Source organism: Ceratotherium simum, chromosome 21 (assembly GCF_057802395.1).
Source record: "Ceratotherium simum simum isolate JZ-2026a chromosome 21, ASM5780239v1, whole genome shotgun sequence".
Classification (NCBI taxonomy): domain Eukaryota; kingdom Metazoa; phylum Chordata; class Mammalia; order Perissodactyla; family Rhinocerotidae; genus Ceratotherium; species Ceratotherium simum.
This window is the reverse complement of record NC_141920.1, coordinates 42,944,766-42,964,482: the sequence shown is the minus strand read 5'-3', so window position 1 is coordinate 42,964,482 and position 19,717 is coordinate 42,944,766. Positions and strand designations below refer to the sequence as shown.

The following is a 19,717-nucleotide window of genomic DNA, read 5'->3' as shown; positions in this document are numbered from 1 at the left end:
TCTGCATCTACTCTTGCTTTCTTTGGTTCATTCTTCAGTTGAAAGAGTGATCTTTCTGAAGCTCACATCTAATCATGTAATGCTGCTGCACAAAGCCCTCAGTGTCTTCCTATTGCATCTGTATGAAATAAGAGATGCTTTACTATATCCTGAAAGATGCTGTGTGGTCTGCTCCCTCCCTTTCTCTCAAGCCTCATCTTGTGCAGTGCTCTCCCTTGTTCCTGCTGCAGTAAGCATACAGCTGTCTTCCAATCGCTTATCATTATCATCGTTTTTTCCTGCCACAGGACCTTTACATATGCCACTCCCCTCCACCCTCCCATCCTCAGAGCTTCTCTTAAGCACCACCTCACTCGGGGCATCCTTCCCTAACCTTCCTTGCAGTCAGCCTCCTTCTTATGTGCCCTTTGAGCACCAGGCAGGGTATCTCTCCTTCAGTTGCAGCTTTGCATTTATTTGTGGAATTTGATTTTTTAACTCTTCATACTTGTTTATAAGCTCCATAAGGGCAAGGCATATGTCTGACTTGTTCAACTCTTTATCCCCAGGGCTTATCACAGTGACTAGCACACACGTCAGTGTTCATTGAGTATTTATTGAATGAATGAATGAATAGCAGCATCATGTAAAAGTGAAGCAAATTTTTTAAGTCAGTAGATTTGTGGAGTAAAGGAATACAGTAGAGGAAGGAGGAGACCAGCACACGCAGAGCCCCTTTCATGTGCCAGGTGGTTTACACGAGTTCTGTAGATGGAAACAGTGAGCGGTCATGGGTAGTTTTGTTTTCTTCCATAACTCCTTAAAGGGATTTTTATGTGTATTTGATGCAAATAACATGGGTGGCAAGATTATTTTCACTGATTTAATATGATATAATATATGCCTCTGAAATACTATTCTATTTTTCCACTAACATATTTTAGCAATTTTTAACTTGTGTGGCTGGGCGTTTGATTAACAGAAAAAAAAGAATTGGATTAGATATAATTAACACCATAAATGTGATTGCCTTATTAATTTCTAATGTCACTTTAAGAGCTTTAAATATACATATATTCTAGATATGGCTGCTTAACTTTTGACTTTCTGTATGGCACACGGTTCTGAGTCCTAGTCATAAAAGGCATGAGAAACACCTTTCTTAATTATGGTAATGGTGCCTTTCCATAATTGGAGAATATATGAATGCAATTTTCTGTGAGGGGGAGAAGCAGATTGCAGAGTGGATAATGTCCACTGCTGCCCTTCTAAGTCTCCTGAAACTTTGCTCTCCTTTCCATGTGGACTCCATTTCTGCTACATAATGACAACCCCCAGAACCAACCCTTCACTTGCTCCCTGTGGTTATGATAAAACCTGTTAGGTTTTAACCGTATTGAATTTGAAACTCCTTTGAGAATCTGAGACAATATGTCAAATAGGTGGGTGGATGTGCTGGTCTGATGCTCCAGATACAGCTATCTGGGGTCATGGCATTACCTGCAGGTAACATCCAGGTGGAGGTCGCCCCCAAGTGAGAGGCTGGGAACAATGTCAACCAGAGGTCACGTGCCTTGTCCAAAGGAGGCAGCCAGCAGAGGCCCATGGATTTTTGCCAAGTGGCAACACAGATCTATTCATACCATGTCTTCCAATTATTAAAGGGAAGCCAGAAAGAAACTCAGACTTTTATGTGAAAACTGTAGATTTTTAAAAATTTTTGCTGAGGAAGATTGGCTCTGAGCTAACATCTGTGCTCATCTTCCTCTACTTTGTATAAGGGACGCTGCCACAGCATGGTTTGATGAGCAGTGCGTAGGTCCACACCCAGGATCTGAACCTGTGAACTTCTGGCTGCTGAAGCAGAGCATGTGAACTTAACCACCGTGCCACGGGCTGACCCCCCAAACTGTGAACTTTTAACTGTTGGCAGTTAATAATTTTGTTTTTTAAATGTTGCACGGGACACAGAAAACACATCTTGGAGCTGAGTTTTTTCTCTGGCCCCCAGTTGGTGACCTTTGGTACACGTTCTCTATTCTGGCTCTCCAGTTCTTCCCAGTCTGTTTCTGCTGCTTCTATCGAGTATCGATTCTTGCTGCTGTTACAGGTGTTCTGCCTTTTGGGTAGACTTGACTCCCTCCTCTCTCCAAACATAGTAGGCCCATCCTTCGGTCTAAGGCTCAGCCCCTCCCCACGGTTACCCCCACATGGAACACCTCTCTTGTCTTCTAGTTGTCTTGTGAGACCCAGCTTAGGTCCTCGGTGCAAAAGTCTGTCCACACCTACTGCAGCCTGCACTCATCACTTAGATGCCTCACATCTCATCACATGTCATCCTTCATGGTTGACTTCCAGTATGTACGTTCTTCGCAAATAAGTTGCATTCTTTTTCAGGGCAAACATTGTGCATAGGTGTCTGTTCTGAGGCATGGTAGACTCTCAGGTGTGGATGGGACTGGGTAAGATAGTGAATCTCTCGGAATATCACTTCCCTTAAGTGCCTCCAGTGACAAGAAGCTCTCACTGCCTTCCGTGGCACCCATGCCAGCTTTGGACAGCTCCGACCTTAGGAAGTGTTTGCTTATTTGCTTAATCAAGCTGAAATTTGCCCCCTCCCCCACCTAACAATTTTGTTACCCTTGAGTATTTACGTTGACTTCTTTTGCCCCTTGTGCAGTCGTTTTCAGAATAAACAGCACCCTAGTCATCAAAAGGAACCTTTCTTGTGAGTCTAATGTGACCATCTAAATTTTTTTTTTTTTTGGTGAGGAAGACTGGCCTTGAGCTAACATCCATCGCCAGTCCTCCTCTTTTTGCTGAAGAAGATTGGCCCTGGGCTAATATCCGTGACCATCTTCCTCTACTTTACGTGTGGGACGCCTGCCACAGCATGGCTTGATAAGTGGTGCGTAGGTCTGCGCCCGGGATCAGAACCTGCGAACCCCGGGCTGCCGAAGCAGAGCGTGTGAACTTAAACACCACACCACCGGGCTGGCCCCTGTGACCATCAGAATTTTAATAGGGTTTTAACAAGAAGCAGTGTTTTTGCATGGAAGTAGACACTACATGTACACAATTTCTTTCCTGTCAAATTCTGAGGGAAGTTTTATTAATAGTTACCTGTACACTGCTGAATTCACCATGTTTTCTTCTGAAAGCACTTTCCTTTGAGACGTCTACTTTTATTGGCATTAATAAACATTTCCTAAATTGGTGACCCTCTGCTTTGCTTGACATTCCATCTCTTTGGAGAACTGATTTCTTTTTGTCTTCTCAACAATCAGAAGTATTATTATCTGTATATTAAGTTTTAAATCTCATAATGTATTATAATGCTTAGACCCATCACTTCTGTCTTGGGTAAATTGAGACTAAAGCTTTCCCTTCTTATTGTTGTTTTAAAGTACCCTGGAAATTGCATTTCAACTGTAGAATTTCATGTTACCAACTGACCAAGTTGCTTTCTGCAAACTCATTACTGTTTTTGTATGTTCTTAGGTGCCGTGATACTCTTGGGAAGAACCAATATGTTTCGCTTTAATCATCCAAAGGAGGCTGCCAAGCTCAGGGAGAAGAGGAAGGTGAGCAGCGTGGAATCTCCAAGAGCCGAGTCTGCTCTGGTGGGGCTGGGCCTGGAGGATCTCCACTCTGGGTCCAGCAGTTTGACTTCCTGGAGTTCAGAACCACTTGAAAAGTCCTTCTGTAGCCTGAATTGATTCTAGGGAGTTTGTTTCACAGTGAATAATTGGCTTATGGAATAGGAGAGCAAGCAAGCAAAGTCCAGAGCAGAAGATGAAATGCCTCCTTCTAGACTCTTCTCTTCAACCCTGAACCCCCACAAAAGAATGGGCATCATTTATCATTAGGTGGAGACTGACTTCCACTTGTGAGCATCTATTTTAGGAGTTCACCCAGTGTCAGAATCACTGCTCACTCTTTATTTTCATCCATAGGAAATTGGATTTTTGAGTGGGGTGTGGAGCAGAGAATGGGTGAGTTTAGGACGATTGAGAGAGGCTTTGGCTTGGTTTGATGGGGACATCCAGAGGGCACTTAAGTGCTAGATGGGGGAGGTGGGTGGAAGACCAGAAAGAAAGGGGAGGAAATGAGAGGGAGAGAATCTGTCTAGGGACTGTCCTTAGATTGAGGAGGATACTAAAGACTACAGCTAACGTTTCTCTGAGCCAGGCACTGTGCAGTGCTTCTACATATATGCTACCGCTTTATCTCCACAGCAGCTGTTATTACCCCCATGTTACAGATGATCGAGATGAGAAACTGAGACTAACTTGTTCCATAGGCAGCAAGTGGGGAGCCGGGGCTGCAGCCCTGACCTGCCGACCTGGAAGTATTTGCCCTTCACCACTGAGTTACATAGCCCCACATCTCAGCCCGCTTTTGGGAAGGGCTGTCCAAAGTTGCTAGTGCCTTAGGTGGGAAATAACAAGAAAGCTGCAAACCCTAGCCTTCTCCAGAGCTGCTTGTTCCAGCCGGTGAAGCCTCTTATCTGTTCCAGCCCAGGGTCTCTCTGGAGGGTCCTTTTAGGTATACACAATTACAGAGGAAGAGAGGGAAGAAAACATGTTTGCCAGTAGCTTTTCCTGGAAGCAAAACAGATCAAGCTCTTACTTTTTTGGTCTCCCTTCACCTCTACCTCCTTCATCTTTATCACTCAGTGTGAGTGAGTGCTGCTGATAACAGGACGCTGCTCCTGCCAGGGAGTGGAGGCCGACAGAGATGTCGTGACCCCCTTCCTCCACTTTAATGCAACCCTGTCAGGGAGGCCAACAGGGTTGTGGAGTTCCTGGTGAGCTGCCCCCTCCGAGCAAGCTCGAGATGGATCCGCAGCCTGACAGTGCCATCCTCACATAGAGCAGTTGTTAACGCATGCTGATCAGGAGTGTGTGCCCCTCATTGCCTCTCACAAGTTGAGAGCAGTGAGTCCAGAGCACCGACCTTCTCTTCTCTGCTAAGGTAACCGCTCTGCCCTGTGTCTGCCCTTAGAGTGGCCTTCTGTCCTCCTTCAGCTTGTCCATGACCGACCTCTCGAAGTCCTGTGAGAACCTCTCCGCGGTCATGTTGTATAACCCAGGGTGAGTGAACAGCGTGTCTCCTTCCCTGTGATTGTCACTGTTGTGGTGTTTATTGTGTCAACTCCACTAAAGTCACTAGGTAAAAATAAAACTTCTGCAATCGAGCCTCCTTATCAGCCACAGTCATTTTCTAGGTTCCTTTCCAGCCCTTGCTATATATGTACTATCATAATTTTCCTTAGTTATAATCACAACGTAAATGAGATTGTGCATTCTGATTTTTTGCTTAACAGCATAATAAGCATTAGTAAGGGTTGTTACAGCTTCATTATCATTTTCATAACTGTATAGTATTTTAGAGTTGGCACTTTGATTACTCAGTGCACCATGCCTTTGGCTTAGGCACTTTTCATCTCATTTTACAAATTTATTGTAATAACAGCTTTGATTCTTAGGACTTCAGAAAACCTAGGAAATTATGTTCACTACTTCCAAGCACTGGGGGACCACTGGGGACTCAAATGGTAGTGTTTTAAACTGACTTGGTGGCTGAGTAACCTTGGGCGGTCACCTCAGCTGCCCAGGTCCTTCGGGATTTCGTCAGTGAAATGGCTGTGACAGTGAAAATGCCTGAAAACGGGGAACTGGGTGAAAGGACTTGGGAGTCCTTTCCAGTTTTGTGAGGTTCCATAATTGTATCTTTCCTGCAAGGAGAATCTCATGTAAAATAATAGAAGTAAATCTAATAGCTAAATAAGTGAGATAAAACTGACAACATCATCATCTTCTAGAACTGTCATTTACTTATTAGTTACTGTGTGTCAGGCACTGTGCTGAGCACCTCTCATCTATTATCTCTTTTAATTCTCACAGTGACTTTTCTCCATTTCACATATAGAGAATTCATCTAGGTTTGCTTGGCCACCGTTTCATTCTTAGAGCTGTGGTGAGTCCAGGGCTATCTGATTCCTGTGATGCTCTGACCATGTTACTGCCTGCCTTTCTCCAGTCAGGGCTAGTTCAGACCTGGGGCCAGTTCCATTGCCCATGCCCTCCCGGCTCAGCACTTCTCACGAACACTGAGCCACATGCTCAAGGGTATTCTCTCCTTCAGCTCAAGTCAGTGCTCTGGGTTGTGGAAAGCAGATGTGCCTACGAGGAATTTCTTCATTGTCATAGAAGTTTAAAGTGGGGCGGGATGAGGAAACCTTCCATCACATTTCTGGATTCCTCATTTTATAGGTGAGCAAGCTGAAGCCCAGATTTCTGACACCTTTTTAAAAAAAAAAAAAAGCCAGTTAGTGCAACACCATGGATGCAGGCTCCTGGGCCTCTCCCTCCTTCCAGAACTTCTGCAAGTACAAGCAAGCAGTTTACTTCCCTGTGTCAGCCTTTGTATCATTCAGCCTTTCTGTCTTATTACATGGTTATTGAGGAGAGTTGTGCTCATGAAATAAGTCTGTGTTGAATAAGACGCATTGGTTGATAAGACCCCTGAAATGTGAGAACAGTGTCAGAGCAACTGGATTATCAGCACTTCAGAAGGCACGTTTTGTTGTGGGTCTTTAATTCCTTACAGTAGTTTTAGCAACTAGTGACTGAGATTGATCATTCATATGCTCACTTTATTTAAGTTTAATATAATATGCAGGTCTTTAGGGGTAATATCCGTTTAAATAGTGCATTCTCATCTGTTCGGTATCATTTGGCTAGCTAAATTGTTCTGGGATACGAAAAGTGCTTGCTTGGATTCATCTCCCTGCTCGGGACGTGGTTCCAGTCCTGGAATCCAGGCGCCAGCTTCATTATCCTTGATGGTGGTGCCTTCTACTTTGAAACCATTTGGAAATACTCTGTGGCTGTTCAATGCCTCTGAAGACCAAAAAGTGATCTGCAGTAGGCCTATCCCCTGAGACACAGGGTTGCCAACTCTGTGCCCCTCTTTCCTTAGCATTTACGGGTGGGGTCTAAGTCCTTCTTTTTCCTCCTCCAAACACAGGAGAATATGTAGTCCTCTTAAAAGTGATGCCATATTTCATTGTTTGCAAGTTAAAATGTTTTTTCTCTGTGTTTATAAAATGGAGGTCAAGTGTACTAATTTTCATTCTCAAAACTTTTCAGTGACTTTCCATGGTCTTAAAAATGAAAGTCCAGGGGCCGGCCTGGTGGCGCAAGTGGTTGGGTGCACGCACTCCGCTGCGGCGGCCTGGGGTTCGCCGGTTCCGATCCTGGGGCATGCACCGACGCACCGCTTGGTGGGCCATACTGTGGCGTCCCGTGTAGAGTGGAGGAAGATGGGTGCGGGTGTTAGCCCAGGGCCAGGCTTCCTCAGCAAAAAAACGAGGAGGATTGGCAGATGTTAGCACAGGGCTGATCTTCTTCACCAAAAAAAAAAAATAATAATGAAATTCCAGCCCCTTGCCACGTCACCCATGCTCTCCATTACCCGTGCTCTTCTCTCAGCTCTTGCCTCCCCTTGTACTGGGCACCAGGCATTTCAGGTTCTGGTTCCCTGCTAAGACTCACCTGGGCTAGCCATGCCTTTGGGGCTTTTCCTTTGCTAGTTCCAGAGCCTGGCATGTGTTTGAGATGCTGCCTGCGTGTCCTCCATGGCGTTGTACATACGATCTCTCCTCCAGAAGCCGTTCCCAACTTTCCTCCCCCCAGTCAAACGTAAATGTCCCTTCCTCACTGCACACTGCTCCATTTCTGTCATCCTTATTTTGATGTTCTTTGTGATGTACACTCATCTGTCAGCAAGTCCTCTCTGAGCGCCTCCTGTGAAGGAGGCCTGGTTCTAGCACAGGGACAGTTACTAACAACACCGACAAGGTCACTTTACAGCTCATGAAGGAGAGAAGGTAATCATGGGTAATTTACAAATAAATGCAGAAAGTGAAAATGAAATGAAAATAAAAGGTATTTGATCACTTGGGTCAGTATTTGATGGAGTGATCAGAGAAGGCTTCCTGACGAGGGGACATTTAATCCAAGACTTGAGCGGAAGGAAGATGACACTTGGGCAACAGAGTGGGAGAGAGGAGAGTATTCCAAGCAGAAGGAAAAGCAAGCACAAAGGCTTCAAAGTGAGAAGCAGAAAGAGGGCCAGCGTAGGGGGCGTTTAGTGAAGAAGAAGAGTGGTAGAGGGGAGGTTGGGGTAGTCAGGGGCCTTGTAGGCCACTGGAAGAGTTTCACTGTTCCCTAAGAGTGCTTAAGGAAGGAGGGCCTTAAGGAGGAGAGTAACCTGAAGATGTACTTACTAAAAATATTAGGAGATAATTATTTGGAAAATGTAGCGTAGAAGCAAGAGACCATTTAGAAAGCTATTTCCTTAGTCCTAGTGAAAGATAACAGTGGCTTGAGTCTGGGTGGTTGCCATGGAGATGGAGATCCTGGACTCAAGGGGGATTCCTAGGTTTCAGGTTTAAATAGTTGGCAGATGGTGCACCCGTTCCCAGGATGGGGGACACAGGGAAGACTGGCATGGGCTGGCGGTTGGATGAGAGTTCAGTGTGTGTGAATGTCTTTCCTATAAGATTGGAAGTTTTTTGAAGTCAGAGGCTTGTCTTGTTAACTTCTGTATTTTTAAGTCTCATTCACACAACATGTTTAATAAATATTTGGCAAACAGATCAAGAATGAAATTTTAGTAAGATACACGAGTCTTTTTGGGAAAGGTTTTTCACTAATTTCTTTGGGTATATATGTTCGAAATAGTGGAAAACAGCATACTATGCAAAGGAATGTGTTTTTGTGGCATGGGTCAATTCCCGAATGACGCTGCAGTTACTCGAATAATCTCAAGGTCATGTTCAGGCTCCTCAAGCGAAAAGCTAGGAAGAGGGCTTCATGATGCAATGAAGAATTAGGCTAAGGCAATCAGAAAGCTCAGGTGAGAAACAGTCTGTTTTAGATTGCAGTACAGTTGGCTGAGTGAGGAGATGGTTTTACATGTGTTTCCGTTATGCTTCTTGTTCACCTGGCTTCAGTTAACAGAGACATTTTGTCTGCCACCCCTGCAATACTCATTTGTACAAATTAAAATTAATACTTCATCGTACCTTCATTCTCTCTGACTTCTAGCCCCCCTCTACTTACCACCTGCTGTAGAGAATGATTGCCCATGAATTAAAACATAATTGGAGAAAAATTGCCTACTCTGATTTATGGGAAGCAGACACCCTGTGAAGTTATCTACTCCAGCAACTCAGCAAAACAAAGCAGGGTTAAAGCTATAGCGGTGCTGTTTATACCTTTTTTTTATGTCACAGATGTAAATACCCTCAGCCTATTTTAAGCACCGTGTGATAAGCTGGAAGAACGTTGAAAGAAATAAGTTTACTACTTGGACTCTAGCTAAATAGTTGTTATTTAAATCTGGATAATAAACTGCTTGGACACAAAAGCATGTTAGTTTCTGAAGATGGAAAAGTAGGACTGAGACACTTCAACAGGTCCGCATGTATTTAGTGAGAGTTTGGTGGGGTATGTGGAGAATCTATAAGGGTCAGCTGCAGTGTGCTGTCTGCCTACGAACATGGACACATGCATGTGAACCCATGTAGAGTGAAGGCAAGGCGGTATGTGACTGAGGGCAAAGAGCTGTGGTTTAAGTAGCCTGCCCTCTGGGAGGTCCAATGGGAAGGGGTTGGTGCGAGTTGAAGTGCCTCAGAAGGGATTCTCTTTGTGTAGCCATGCCTTGTAATGTGTTGGGTAACTTGGAAAACTGGAAACTTCCAGAAGGAATCTTTCTTGACATTGAGATCACCTCCGCCCAGATCATGAAATCTTTGTTAGAAGCCTAGTTTACAGGAATGCACCTGTCCTCAAAGCTTATGGAGACCAGGCCTTTTTTTCTATTATACCATCCTCCCCAATTTCTACCCTGTTTAGCTCACTCTCAGTGCCCTAGCAACACACAACCTGTAATAAATAGCCAGAGCCCATGTCAGAAGGGTGGTATGGAGGAGATAGCAGGGGTTATAAGCAGCTTTAAGTAAAAGACACTTAGAAGCCTCTGGTCTAGTGCTTTCTTCTCTGTAGTTGAGGACATGAAGATTTTAGAAGTCTGGAATAATAGCTTAGCTTGGAGAACAAAGCGGGAAAGAATGTTAACCAAAGATTTGGTCCTGGACACTGACCCCCTAGGAACCCAAAATCACCCCCCTCAGCTCTGCTTAAGAATTCTCGCCACGATTCACAAATGAACTAGATTCTCTGCTGGGCCCTGAAATGTTTGCAAGTGGGAGAGGCAGACTAGAGAGAAGATACTCTGGGAGAGCAACATTTTATGAGCAAATGAGATGAGTGCTGGAAGGAGAAGATCTTGCTGAGGGTTAGCAAGAGGTAAGAGGAATCTGTAGGTCTCAAGGCCTGGCTGGGGAGCACTCTGAAAGCCAAGCATGGGTATTTGCAGTTTGCTCTTGACAAGCGGACAGAGCTGTTCTTTGGGGAGATGTACTTTTGGGTTTGCACAGGCCGGATTAGAAGTAAGAGAGAGAATGCAGGTCAGGTTCTGCAGGCACATTCGTAGTAGCTATGTATGTATAACATTTTTATAAATTCTGGTTAGCATGTTCAGAATTTATGATTATAATTAAAATGTATGGCCCCAAATGCAACAGAGAATTATTTTCGGTATACTCATAAGCATTTGGTAACTCATTCTTCACTTTTTTTTTTTTTAATTGTGGTAAAATACACAATGTAGAATTTACCATCTTAACCATTTTTAAGTGTACAGTTCAGTAGTGTTAAGTGCATTCACATTGTTGTGCAACCAATCTCCAGAACTCTTTTCATCTTATAAAACTGAAACTCCTGTACCCATTGAACTAACTCCTCTTTCCTTCCTTCCCCTAATCTCTAGCAATCAAGATTCTACTTTCTGTTTCAGGAATTTGACTACTTTAGGTACCTCATAAAGTGGAATCGTATAGTATTTGTCTTTTTTGTGACTGGCTTATTTCACTTAGCACAGTGTCTTCAGAGTTCATCCATGTTGTAGCAAGTATCAGAACTTCCTCCTCCAGTTTTAAGGCTGAATAATATTCCATTGTATGTATATATTATATCTTGTTTATCCATTTATCTGTCGATGGACACTTGGGTTGCTTCTGCCATTTGGCTGCTGTGAATAATGCTGCTATAAGAATGGTTATACAAATATCTGTTTGAGTGCTTGCTTTTATTTCTTTTGGGTATATACCCAGAAGTGGAATTGTTGCATCATATGGTAATTCGGTTTTTAATTTTTTGAGAAACTGCTGTTTTCCACAGCAGCTGCACCATTTTACATTCCCACCAACAGTGCACACGGGTTCCAATTTCTCTACATCCTAGCCAACACTTGCTGTTTTTTATTTGTTTGGTTGTTTTTTTGATAGTAGCCATCCTAATGGGTGTGAGGTGGTATCTCATGGTGGTTTTTCTTCACTCTTTTTTTTTCTTTCCATTTTCTCAAGAATGTCCCATCTTGAAAATAGTGTTTGCAAATATAGAAAGAAAGAAAATCTCAAAATTTAATTCCCCCAATAAGTATAATGAATAAATATGAATGTAAATCCCACATGGGTCAGTTTCCTGATGACCTCTCTCAAGCCCTGCCAAGTTCAGTTCAACCAGCTCATTCGCATGTATCTCAAAACCCAGTGGATGGTAGGAACCCAAGAAGTGTTTCTAGCCAAGGAGAGACGTTATCATCTTTGCGTTGAGAGGGATCACTCTGGAAGCTGAGTAACAAGGGGACTGAGGAAGCTACGGGAAGGACACAGGAGGTGAGGGTGTGAACTGAGGCAGCAGTTGAAGGAAACTAGAAGAAGGGGTGGACGGTAGAGGTGTTTAGGGCAGGAAGTCATGAGACCTGGAGGGTTCATTGGATGTGGGAAGTGAGGATGTTGACTTCCATTTTCTGGCTAAAATAATTGGTTGGGGGTTGCATGCTACCCAGCTAAAATACAAATACAGGAGAAGGAGGAGCAGGTTGTCAAGAGTCAGGGTACAACCTTGAAAAACTGGGCACCAGGCCTTGAGCTTTCTCCCGTAAGTGGCCGTACCTTTGAGTACTCTGTCAGCCACCACACGCCCCAGGGGAAAAGCTGGAGTCTGTGTGGCCTATCAAAAGCACAGGATGAAGGCAGTTCCCTCTGTTGAATAAAATAGGTGTTCACTAGTTCTACCACTTTTTCCTCATCCATTCAGCTGCTGTTTGAGGGCCCATTGTTTGTCCAGACCTGTGCGGGGCTCGGCAGAGTAAGACACACAGGGGCTCAGTCACCTCAGAGCGTGATTGAGTGCACCGGGAAGACGTTCGTAAAGCCTGTCAGAAGTCGGGACGCTGGTAGGGCTGTCTTGCACATGCCACACTTGGATTACTCCGGGGTATCTTTAAATTAGGGAAAGCTGTGCAGTTCAGCTGAGACCCACGCCCTCCAGCGTGCTGCGTCTCACTGTGGTGAGTCATCTCCCAGACCACCCACGCACTCTCGGAATCCTTTGATCAGCAGGTGGCCAAGCCCTGGTGATGAGTGCAGAGTTTGGTGTCCCTTACCCCATATTTGCCTTGTCACCTCTCTAGGACCAGTTTTAGTAAACAGGAATTAAAAAAGAATTGATGGAGCACCTCCTGCTCAAACAGATTTGTTTCAGAGCTTTCTCCTGCTTTTAACACTTTCCACCTCTTAGGCAAACTACTTTTTAGCCTTCTTAATTATTACATAATACAAACTATTTGCTTAATAAATGTTAGCTGCCCCCATGCCCCGCCTCCCTGTATGCTCCTCCTCCTTTATTTTTCTCTTACTAAACTCTCATGACCACATCTGTCTAAAGATGCTGGGACTCTTCTTGAGTTTCAACAGCTCCTTTCCCTTCTTACCCCAGATTCCCCGGCACCAGCCTGCTTTCCTGTCATTTAAAAGAAATCACTACCCCCTCTATCTCTTGGGAATTTTTTTTCTCCCCGATTTGGCTCCATACAAGGACTCTGACTTCCCAGCTCTCTTCTTCTTACTGTCCCCACCCCCACCCCGGGCCAGTCCATGGGTCCTTTTCACTGACAATTTTGCTGCCCATCTTTGTGGAAGAACATGCAAGAGAGATTTTTTTTCTTTAAATGGCCAATGTGGTCAATACCTGAGGGGTAGCAAATGTCCAGAGTCGTCAGGGTGACAGTCATGGCCTTGAACGTGATTCCTGATTTCCTCTATGAGATGATACAGTAAAGACTTACGGACCTGCCCCTGGAATCCTGTCTCAACCTTGAGACAAAAGGGGGAGCTCCCCACACCTCCTTAGCCCTTTGTGGTGACCCCTTCTTCCCCGAAGGCACCCTTGTCTTCCCAGCATCTAGCCTGGCCCCTCAGTACCTGTGGGATGACCTCCAAGCTCTAAGACATTCATCCATGACCTTGTTCTCCAACATTATCTTCTGTCACTTTCCACCTTGAAATTTATGCTTGGGTTTAAGTGGATGAAATAGATCTTTCACAACTTTCTCCAGGTCAAATCTGTCTATAAAACCTTCCCACTCTTCTTCTCATGGCCAATCTTCTTCATCTTCCAAGCTGAGTATCGGAGTTGTCTCCTCAGGAAGTATTCTGTGCATCTACAGTTTGAGTTAAATGCTTCCTCTTTATTCTCTGGCAGGCATTTTGTGCATGACATTCACCATAGCTTTTTCCAAATTCATTTAATTGACGCTAGTGCCTGCCTCCCCAGTAGGCTTCACGAGGGCAGGGACCAGGCCTTAACTCGTCTTTGGATCGCCAGAATCTCGCACATAGTGAGCACTTAACAAATGTTCACTGAGCTGTAGTTTTTGGCTGATAGATGCGCTCTCAGCACAAAGGATGTGTCTGTTCATAGGTCTCCAGGGGCCTCATGGCTTCGAATGGGTCCTGTGCACTTCTTGGTATCTCCAGACTAGCTGGTTCCTGTCTTTGTGAGTCTCTCACTCACACAGATGTACTTCATACATGTTTTGTGGCTTTCTTAATTATTACAAATATCTCTTGCTTTCCTTGGTATTGTGTAGACCCGAGTATGTTTTTTGCAGTAGACTAAAAATTTACTTAGTACTCAGCTCCTTTTAGAGCAAAGCTCTCTGAAAGAATTATGTCTGGTTTGCCATTTATTATATCCATTAAGATCCAGCTTATCTTCATAGCAACCCTTTTTTTGTCTTTGTTCAAAAGGCAACCTGCTAATTCTCCAAAGAGCCCATGTCTTAAAAAACCCATGCTCTGAATCACAGTAAGATTTGGAGTTTTTAAAAGTGAGGTCCTTGCTACCCAAGAACATTTTATCAGCCTGACTGGCACATAAAGTTAGGTGTATCATTTCTAACATAGTTTCGAAACTTACTGCTGGCTAGCATCTCAGGCTCCCTGGAAATGAGGATTTGTACACACATATGCATGGTACTTGGTGCCAGAGAATTGTTGGATATGGCAAAGCAGCCTGGTGGCTTCCTTTGGGGCTTAGATCCAATTTGGAGAAGCGCCCAGCTAGGGTCTTTGCCAGGAAATAATTTTCCTGCAGGGGAAACATTCCTCCTCAACCTGCACGGCATCTTTCAGAAGAAACCAAGCCCACTGCTTGGGCACCCTCTGCCTTGCGCTGAGACTGCAAACAGGCAGCTAATTTGGCAGGATGTGGAAGCTTTCACAGCTTCTTGAAAGTGCTCTAAGCAAAGTTAGATACATTCCAGGTTCATTTGAATCTTGAAAATAAAAGAAGAAATTTTTACTTGCTCATTAGCTCCTTTAAGCACTAGCCAGTGGTGAGCCCATTTAAATGGATATATTTGAATAACTAAATTCTACAGAAGAGAAAGACTTGGGTTTCAAATCCAGTTGTGCCAAACAATACTGAAAGCCAGAATCAGATGTGTATTTGGTAAGCCATCCAAAGAGCTTCATGGGGTGTAACAGCCCGAAATGGGCTTTGGTGAGCATCAGGGCCCACACAGACCTCAGGAGCTAAGGAAGGCCCCTAACTCTGAAGATGATCTGAAGCTCATCGACGGTTAGAGCATGAAGTTAGATAAGTGATAATTATTTTTAACCTAATTTTTTATTTTAATGTGTTCATTATGGAAAATTTAGAAGTCACAAACAAGCAAAAAAGAAGAAATTACTGCAGAGTTAACATGATGCAGTATATTCTAGTCTATATAGAATCTATCTGGGGCCGGCCCCGTGGCTTGGCGGTTGGGTGCGCGCGCTCCACTGCTGGCGGCCCGGGTTCGGATCCCGGGCGCGCACCGACGCGCCGCTTCTCCGGCCATGCTGAGGCCGCGTCCCACATACAGCAACTAGAAGGATGTGCACCTACGGCATGCGGCTATCTACTGGGGGCTTTGGGGGGAAAATAAATAAATAAATAAAATCTTAAAAAGAAAGATGACTTTCTTTAAAAAAAAAAAAAGAAAGAATCTATCTTGCTGTTCACTATCTGTCTGTTCCACTATCTAACCATCTCTCTCTGTCTTTCTCTCTCTGTGTGTGTGTGCATATATATGTACCCGCATTTATATATATATATTTATACTTATATATATTTATATGTATTCTTTTACCAAGATAGCTTCATACTGGACTTGTAAGAGTTTTTTGCACTTATGTATATGTATATATATATTTATTTTCCTTTCATATTTATTTTCCTACATCACTTTAATGTCCACGTGGTATTCCATTGTATGGATATTCTATACCTTATTTAACTTCGATTGGTGAACATTTTGTTGTCTAGTTTTGAGCTATCACAAGCAATTGAGATGAAGATATTTGTAGCTAAATCTTTGTGCTTATCCATGATTACTTCCTCAGGGTAGAAGAAAGTAGAGATGGAATTGCTAGGCTAGAGGGTGTATATAGTTTTAAGGCTCTAGATACTTGTTCACAGATTATTCTACAGAATGCTTGTACCTATCGCCACCGTTCCCACTGATACTGATGAGAGTTTCATTTCTTTGTAAGCTGGCAAGATATCCTCTTGAAGTGTAGACTGTATCAATATAAGTACACCCTCCTGGATGCAGGTCTAGGCTATATTCATAGGAAGTAGATTCTAGGGAGTCCTGCTAACAGTGGCTCTCTGTAGAAGCATGTCCTGAGTATTCTGATCATCACTGAGGATTTATCAGGCGCTTAATTTGTCCTGTGTAGAGCTACATGCTGTAGTAGAATGCTGTTTGAGGTTGTTCCAGCCTTCCTAGTCCTTTCACGTTAAGAGTAGGGATGGAATTTCAGAATGTAAAGCTGGAAGGAACTAGATTCCAAATGAAGAGTTCTTGGATTTGGATGCAAAAAGCCAATGGCACCAAGATGGTAATGAGGACTTTTCACGGGGTTAACAACAATTGTATGAAAAGGAAGTAGTTTCATTTTCCCTCCTATCTCCCACCCTTCCCTATTTCTTCTTTACGCTGTCCCTTCCCATTCTCTCCTTCCCTCCTTTTACCCCTTCCTGCTTCCCTTCCTTCACCTGGAAGGATAAATACATTCACATTAAGGAGAAAGCAAGAAGACATCCATAACAGGGTTCTGTCCTTCGTTGTATCGAGCCTGAGCTTCACTGTAGATGACTATAAGTTTTCAGAAAACAGGCACAGTGTCTAATTTGTTGTTCACTCAGTGCCCAGCCCAGTACCTGGAACTTAATAGACATCTAATAAATGTGAACTAAGTAAATTCACTCCCCCTCAATTCATACCAGTGTAGAAGGGGCTTCAGAAACAGTGTCTGGTCATAGCTGGAGATACTCTAGATAAGACTTGCACCTTTAGGTGAGGGCATGGTTTCCACTGCATGTCCTGGGATGACAGATCACGTTCCCTTGTAAACACAGTGCCGTGCTAGCTCCACTTTTCTCTTACTTTCTGGTACTTTATAAATTGTTTTATCCTTTTTTTTTTTACTTGCTGACCTTGAGTGTGAAAGTTTTATACATGTAGTTGGCAATATTTATGTTGCTGGTGATTTGGTACTTAGCCTGTGTTTTAGTTGATGATAATTTATTGTGTTTGTCTCTGCTGGTTTATTTTATTGGGCCTTACCATTTTTCAAAAGTTTGGTTTGCTGCAAGGCTGATTTCTTCTCCGGTTTTTGGTCTCAGTTGTCTTGCTTTTTTATGGACCATTTACTAACTTTACAGTTGCTGTAGAGTGCCTTAAATAGCTTGTTAAGATACACAGTCTTGGGGAACTTGTGATGAAAGCAACTGAAAGACATGGGCTTCTTCCTTCCATTAACGGAGATTAGTGTTAATTACTGACTTTGCGTTTTTCTTTTTTGTCCTTGAATATTATTCCACCTTGAGCCACTTTAAATGATGAGCTCCCCCTGTTTTCTGTTTTCAAAGTAGGTGGGAAGATGACCTGTGGAATTCAAAGAACAATCTGTCTGTGTTCAGTTACTGTGTATTTGCATTGCCTGAGCATGTATGCTTCACTCACATTATAATCGCACAGTCCAAAGCTGACTTGTAAGGGTCACCTGAAAAACAGAGACTCTTCCTCATGAAGTGGTGGATGGTAGTTATGGGAAAGGGTGGACGATGGTAGATTTCCTCTTAGTCCTCTGTGACAGCATGATTTTCCTTTGAAGTAACATATTGTATTAACTTGATTACATGCCATGAGTTCTCCATTTAACTCCATTAGAGCGTGTTGCTGATTCAGTCAAGGGTTCCAGTTGTACATATCTGTTCTTGCTTCCAGGTCTTTGCACCTGCTGTTTCCTCCTCCTAGAACACTTGTCCATGTGTCCACTAGCTCTTCATATGGCTAAATCCTACATAGTCTGTAAGATCTCAGTTTGAATGTCACTTCCTCAAAAAGGGCCTACCAATCCCAATCCAAATTTCATCTCCTTGACTAGTCACCCATAGCATCTTCTCTCTTTCTTTGATAGCACTTTAAATAGTTGGTAATTGTGTCTGTTGGTACAACTATTTGCCTACTCTTGGTCTGTATATTTAGTGGTGAGTGAAAGGGTCTGATTTTCTTAATACTGTGTCCTCACTTCTAAGTAGGTGTTTGAGAAATAATTGTTGATTGAATGTGTGTATGTGTGCATTGTTCCCTGACAAGGCACTTCCATCCCCTCCTTTTATCACAGACCAGAATTCTAACCTTGAATAGCTGTGTCCCACATCAGCGACATCAGATGTTTAGTCATCATCAGCAACTCCCATATCTTATGATCTACTAAGGTTAATCATCATCATTGTTGGAAATAAATGGAAATGAACCAGAGGTTCATAGAAGCAAAAAGGAAGTAAAACCATTGCTATAATCACAGCAGATTAAGAAAAATTTTTGAAACAGGTAGTTTGTCTCATTACAAATTTAAATGCTTATTATCAAAAAGTAAAACATTCAGAAATGAATAAAGTAATCATAAGCATTCACAATCCTTCCACCAAGAAATAATGATAGGTTTACATTTGTAATATTTACTTATATTTTAAAGTATATATATTTAATTATACATCAGATATTGTAATTATGCATCTTAATGAGTATTTTAAAAAACAAAAATGAGGTCACACTAGATTTACAGTTCTGTTTTCTGCGTTTTCTTTTAACATTTTATTGTGAAGTTTTTCCCATGCCATTGAACATGAATCTTCATTCTATGTTTATATAATAATTTAACTCTTGCTTAATCATTAAGGACTTTTGGAACATATAAGAAATGGGAAAAGTTCTTTTAAATAAAGATTGCTGCCTGGCCTTAAGGAGTTATCGCAGCGTGTGTGCAGGACAGAAAGGGTGGTGGTTCTTGTACTGACTTTTTTAGCTGGCCGTATAGACCCTTTTGTTGCTCAATTTACTGTGGTATAAGAGCAGTAGCTTTCAAACATGTTGGAGCATTCATTTCTTTTTTTTTTCCACATAAATTGTTGATTATGTTGCAATTAATCTGCTTATATAAGTCTTTTCCACTTTATTTTGTCAGCAAAATCCACACCCCCCTGAATTCTTTATTTGGTGGTTTACTTTAAAGCAACAAGGGGAAGAATGAAGACAGAGGTGTCAGAGAGAAATAATGAAAGGAAAGTTTGGAGATCAAGAGGAGAAAAGGCATGAGAGTGGAGAGCGCAAGTGGGCAGACAGGCTGGTGGAGGTACAGAAAGCGCTCCCGAGACCTCCGCTCAACCCCAGTCTGATGCAGAAGCTCAGATTTCCAGCATCGCCTGGTTAGGCATGTTAGCATTTTGTCTTTCAACATGCAATATCAAAGGAGTACAAATGTGTAAAACAGATTTGTAAAGCTTTTCACTTCAACGATGTATTGTCAAGGGAGAGGAACTATGGTGCATTTTAAATCTTTTTCACATTTTCGAACTTCCCTTCTCTGCTATCTTTTGCCTCTGCCCACAAATATGCACAGCTTCTCTTTTCCTAAACTTATCTCTTCTTGGGCTACCCAGTGTAGATCCCACTAAACTTTTGTCAGAATCGTCTACCATATACATTTCTAGCAGCGAGAAATTGCTTGTGTAAATCACGGTGCATCTGTATTATAGAATTGCATGATATTAAACTATGTTGTAGAATGAGGATTAATGATTTGAGGATTTGTCCAAGGTATTTATTAAGAGGAAAAGGTTACAAAATAGACTCTGTTGTAGACTCTCATCTGTGTGTGTATGTGTATGGCTGTGAAGCCTGAAGGCTGTATACCAAGATG

At 42.9% G+C, this 19,717-nt stretch overlaps 1 protein-coding gene across 9 annotated transcripts in view; it reads left to right on the top strand.

Annotated features, from left to right (window-relative positions):
- KIF16B (kinesin family member 16B) overlaps window positions 1–19,717 on the top strand; it is a 284,805-nt gene that overhangs the window by 155,391 nt on the left and 109,697 nt on the right. For all 9 annotated transcript variants that reach the window (XR_015555655.1, XM_087445640.1, XM_087445639.1 and 6 more), the window contains exons 16-17: window positions 3,481–3,563; window positions 4,987–5,075. Coding sequence is in view for 8 of the 9 variants with exons in the window: in XM_087445640.1 (XP_087301766.1) it covers window positions 3,481–3,563; window positions 4,987–5,075 (172 nt within the window). In the remaining variant the exon portion in view is untranslated. The remainder of the gene's footprint in view (window positions 1–3,480; window positions 3,564–4,986; window positions 5,076–19,717) is intronic.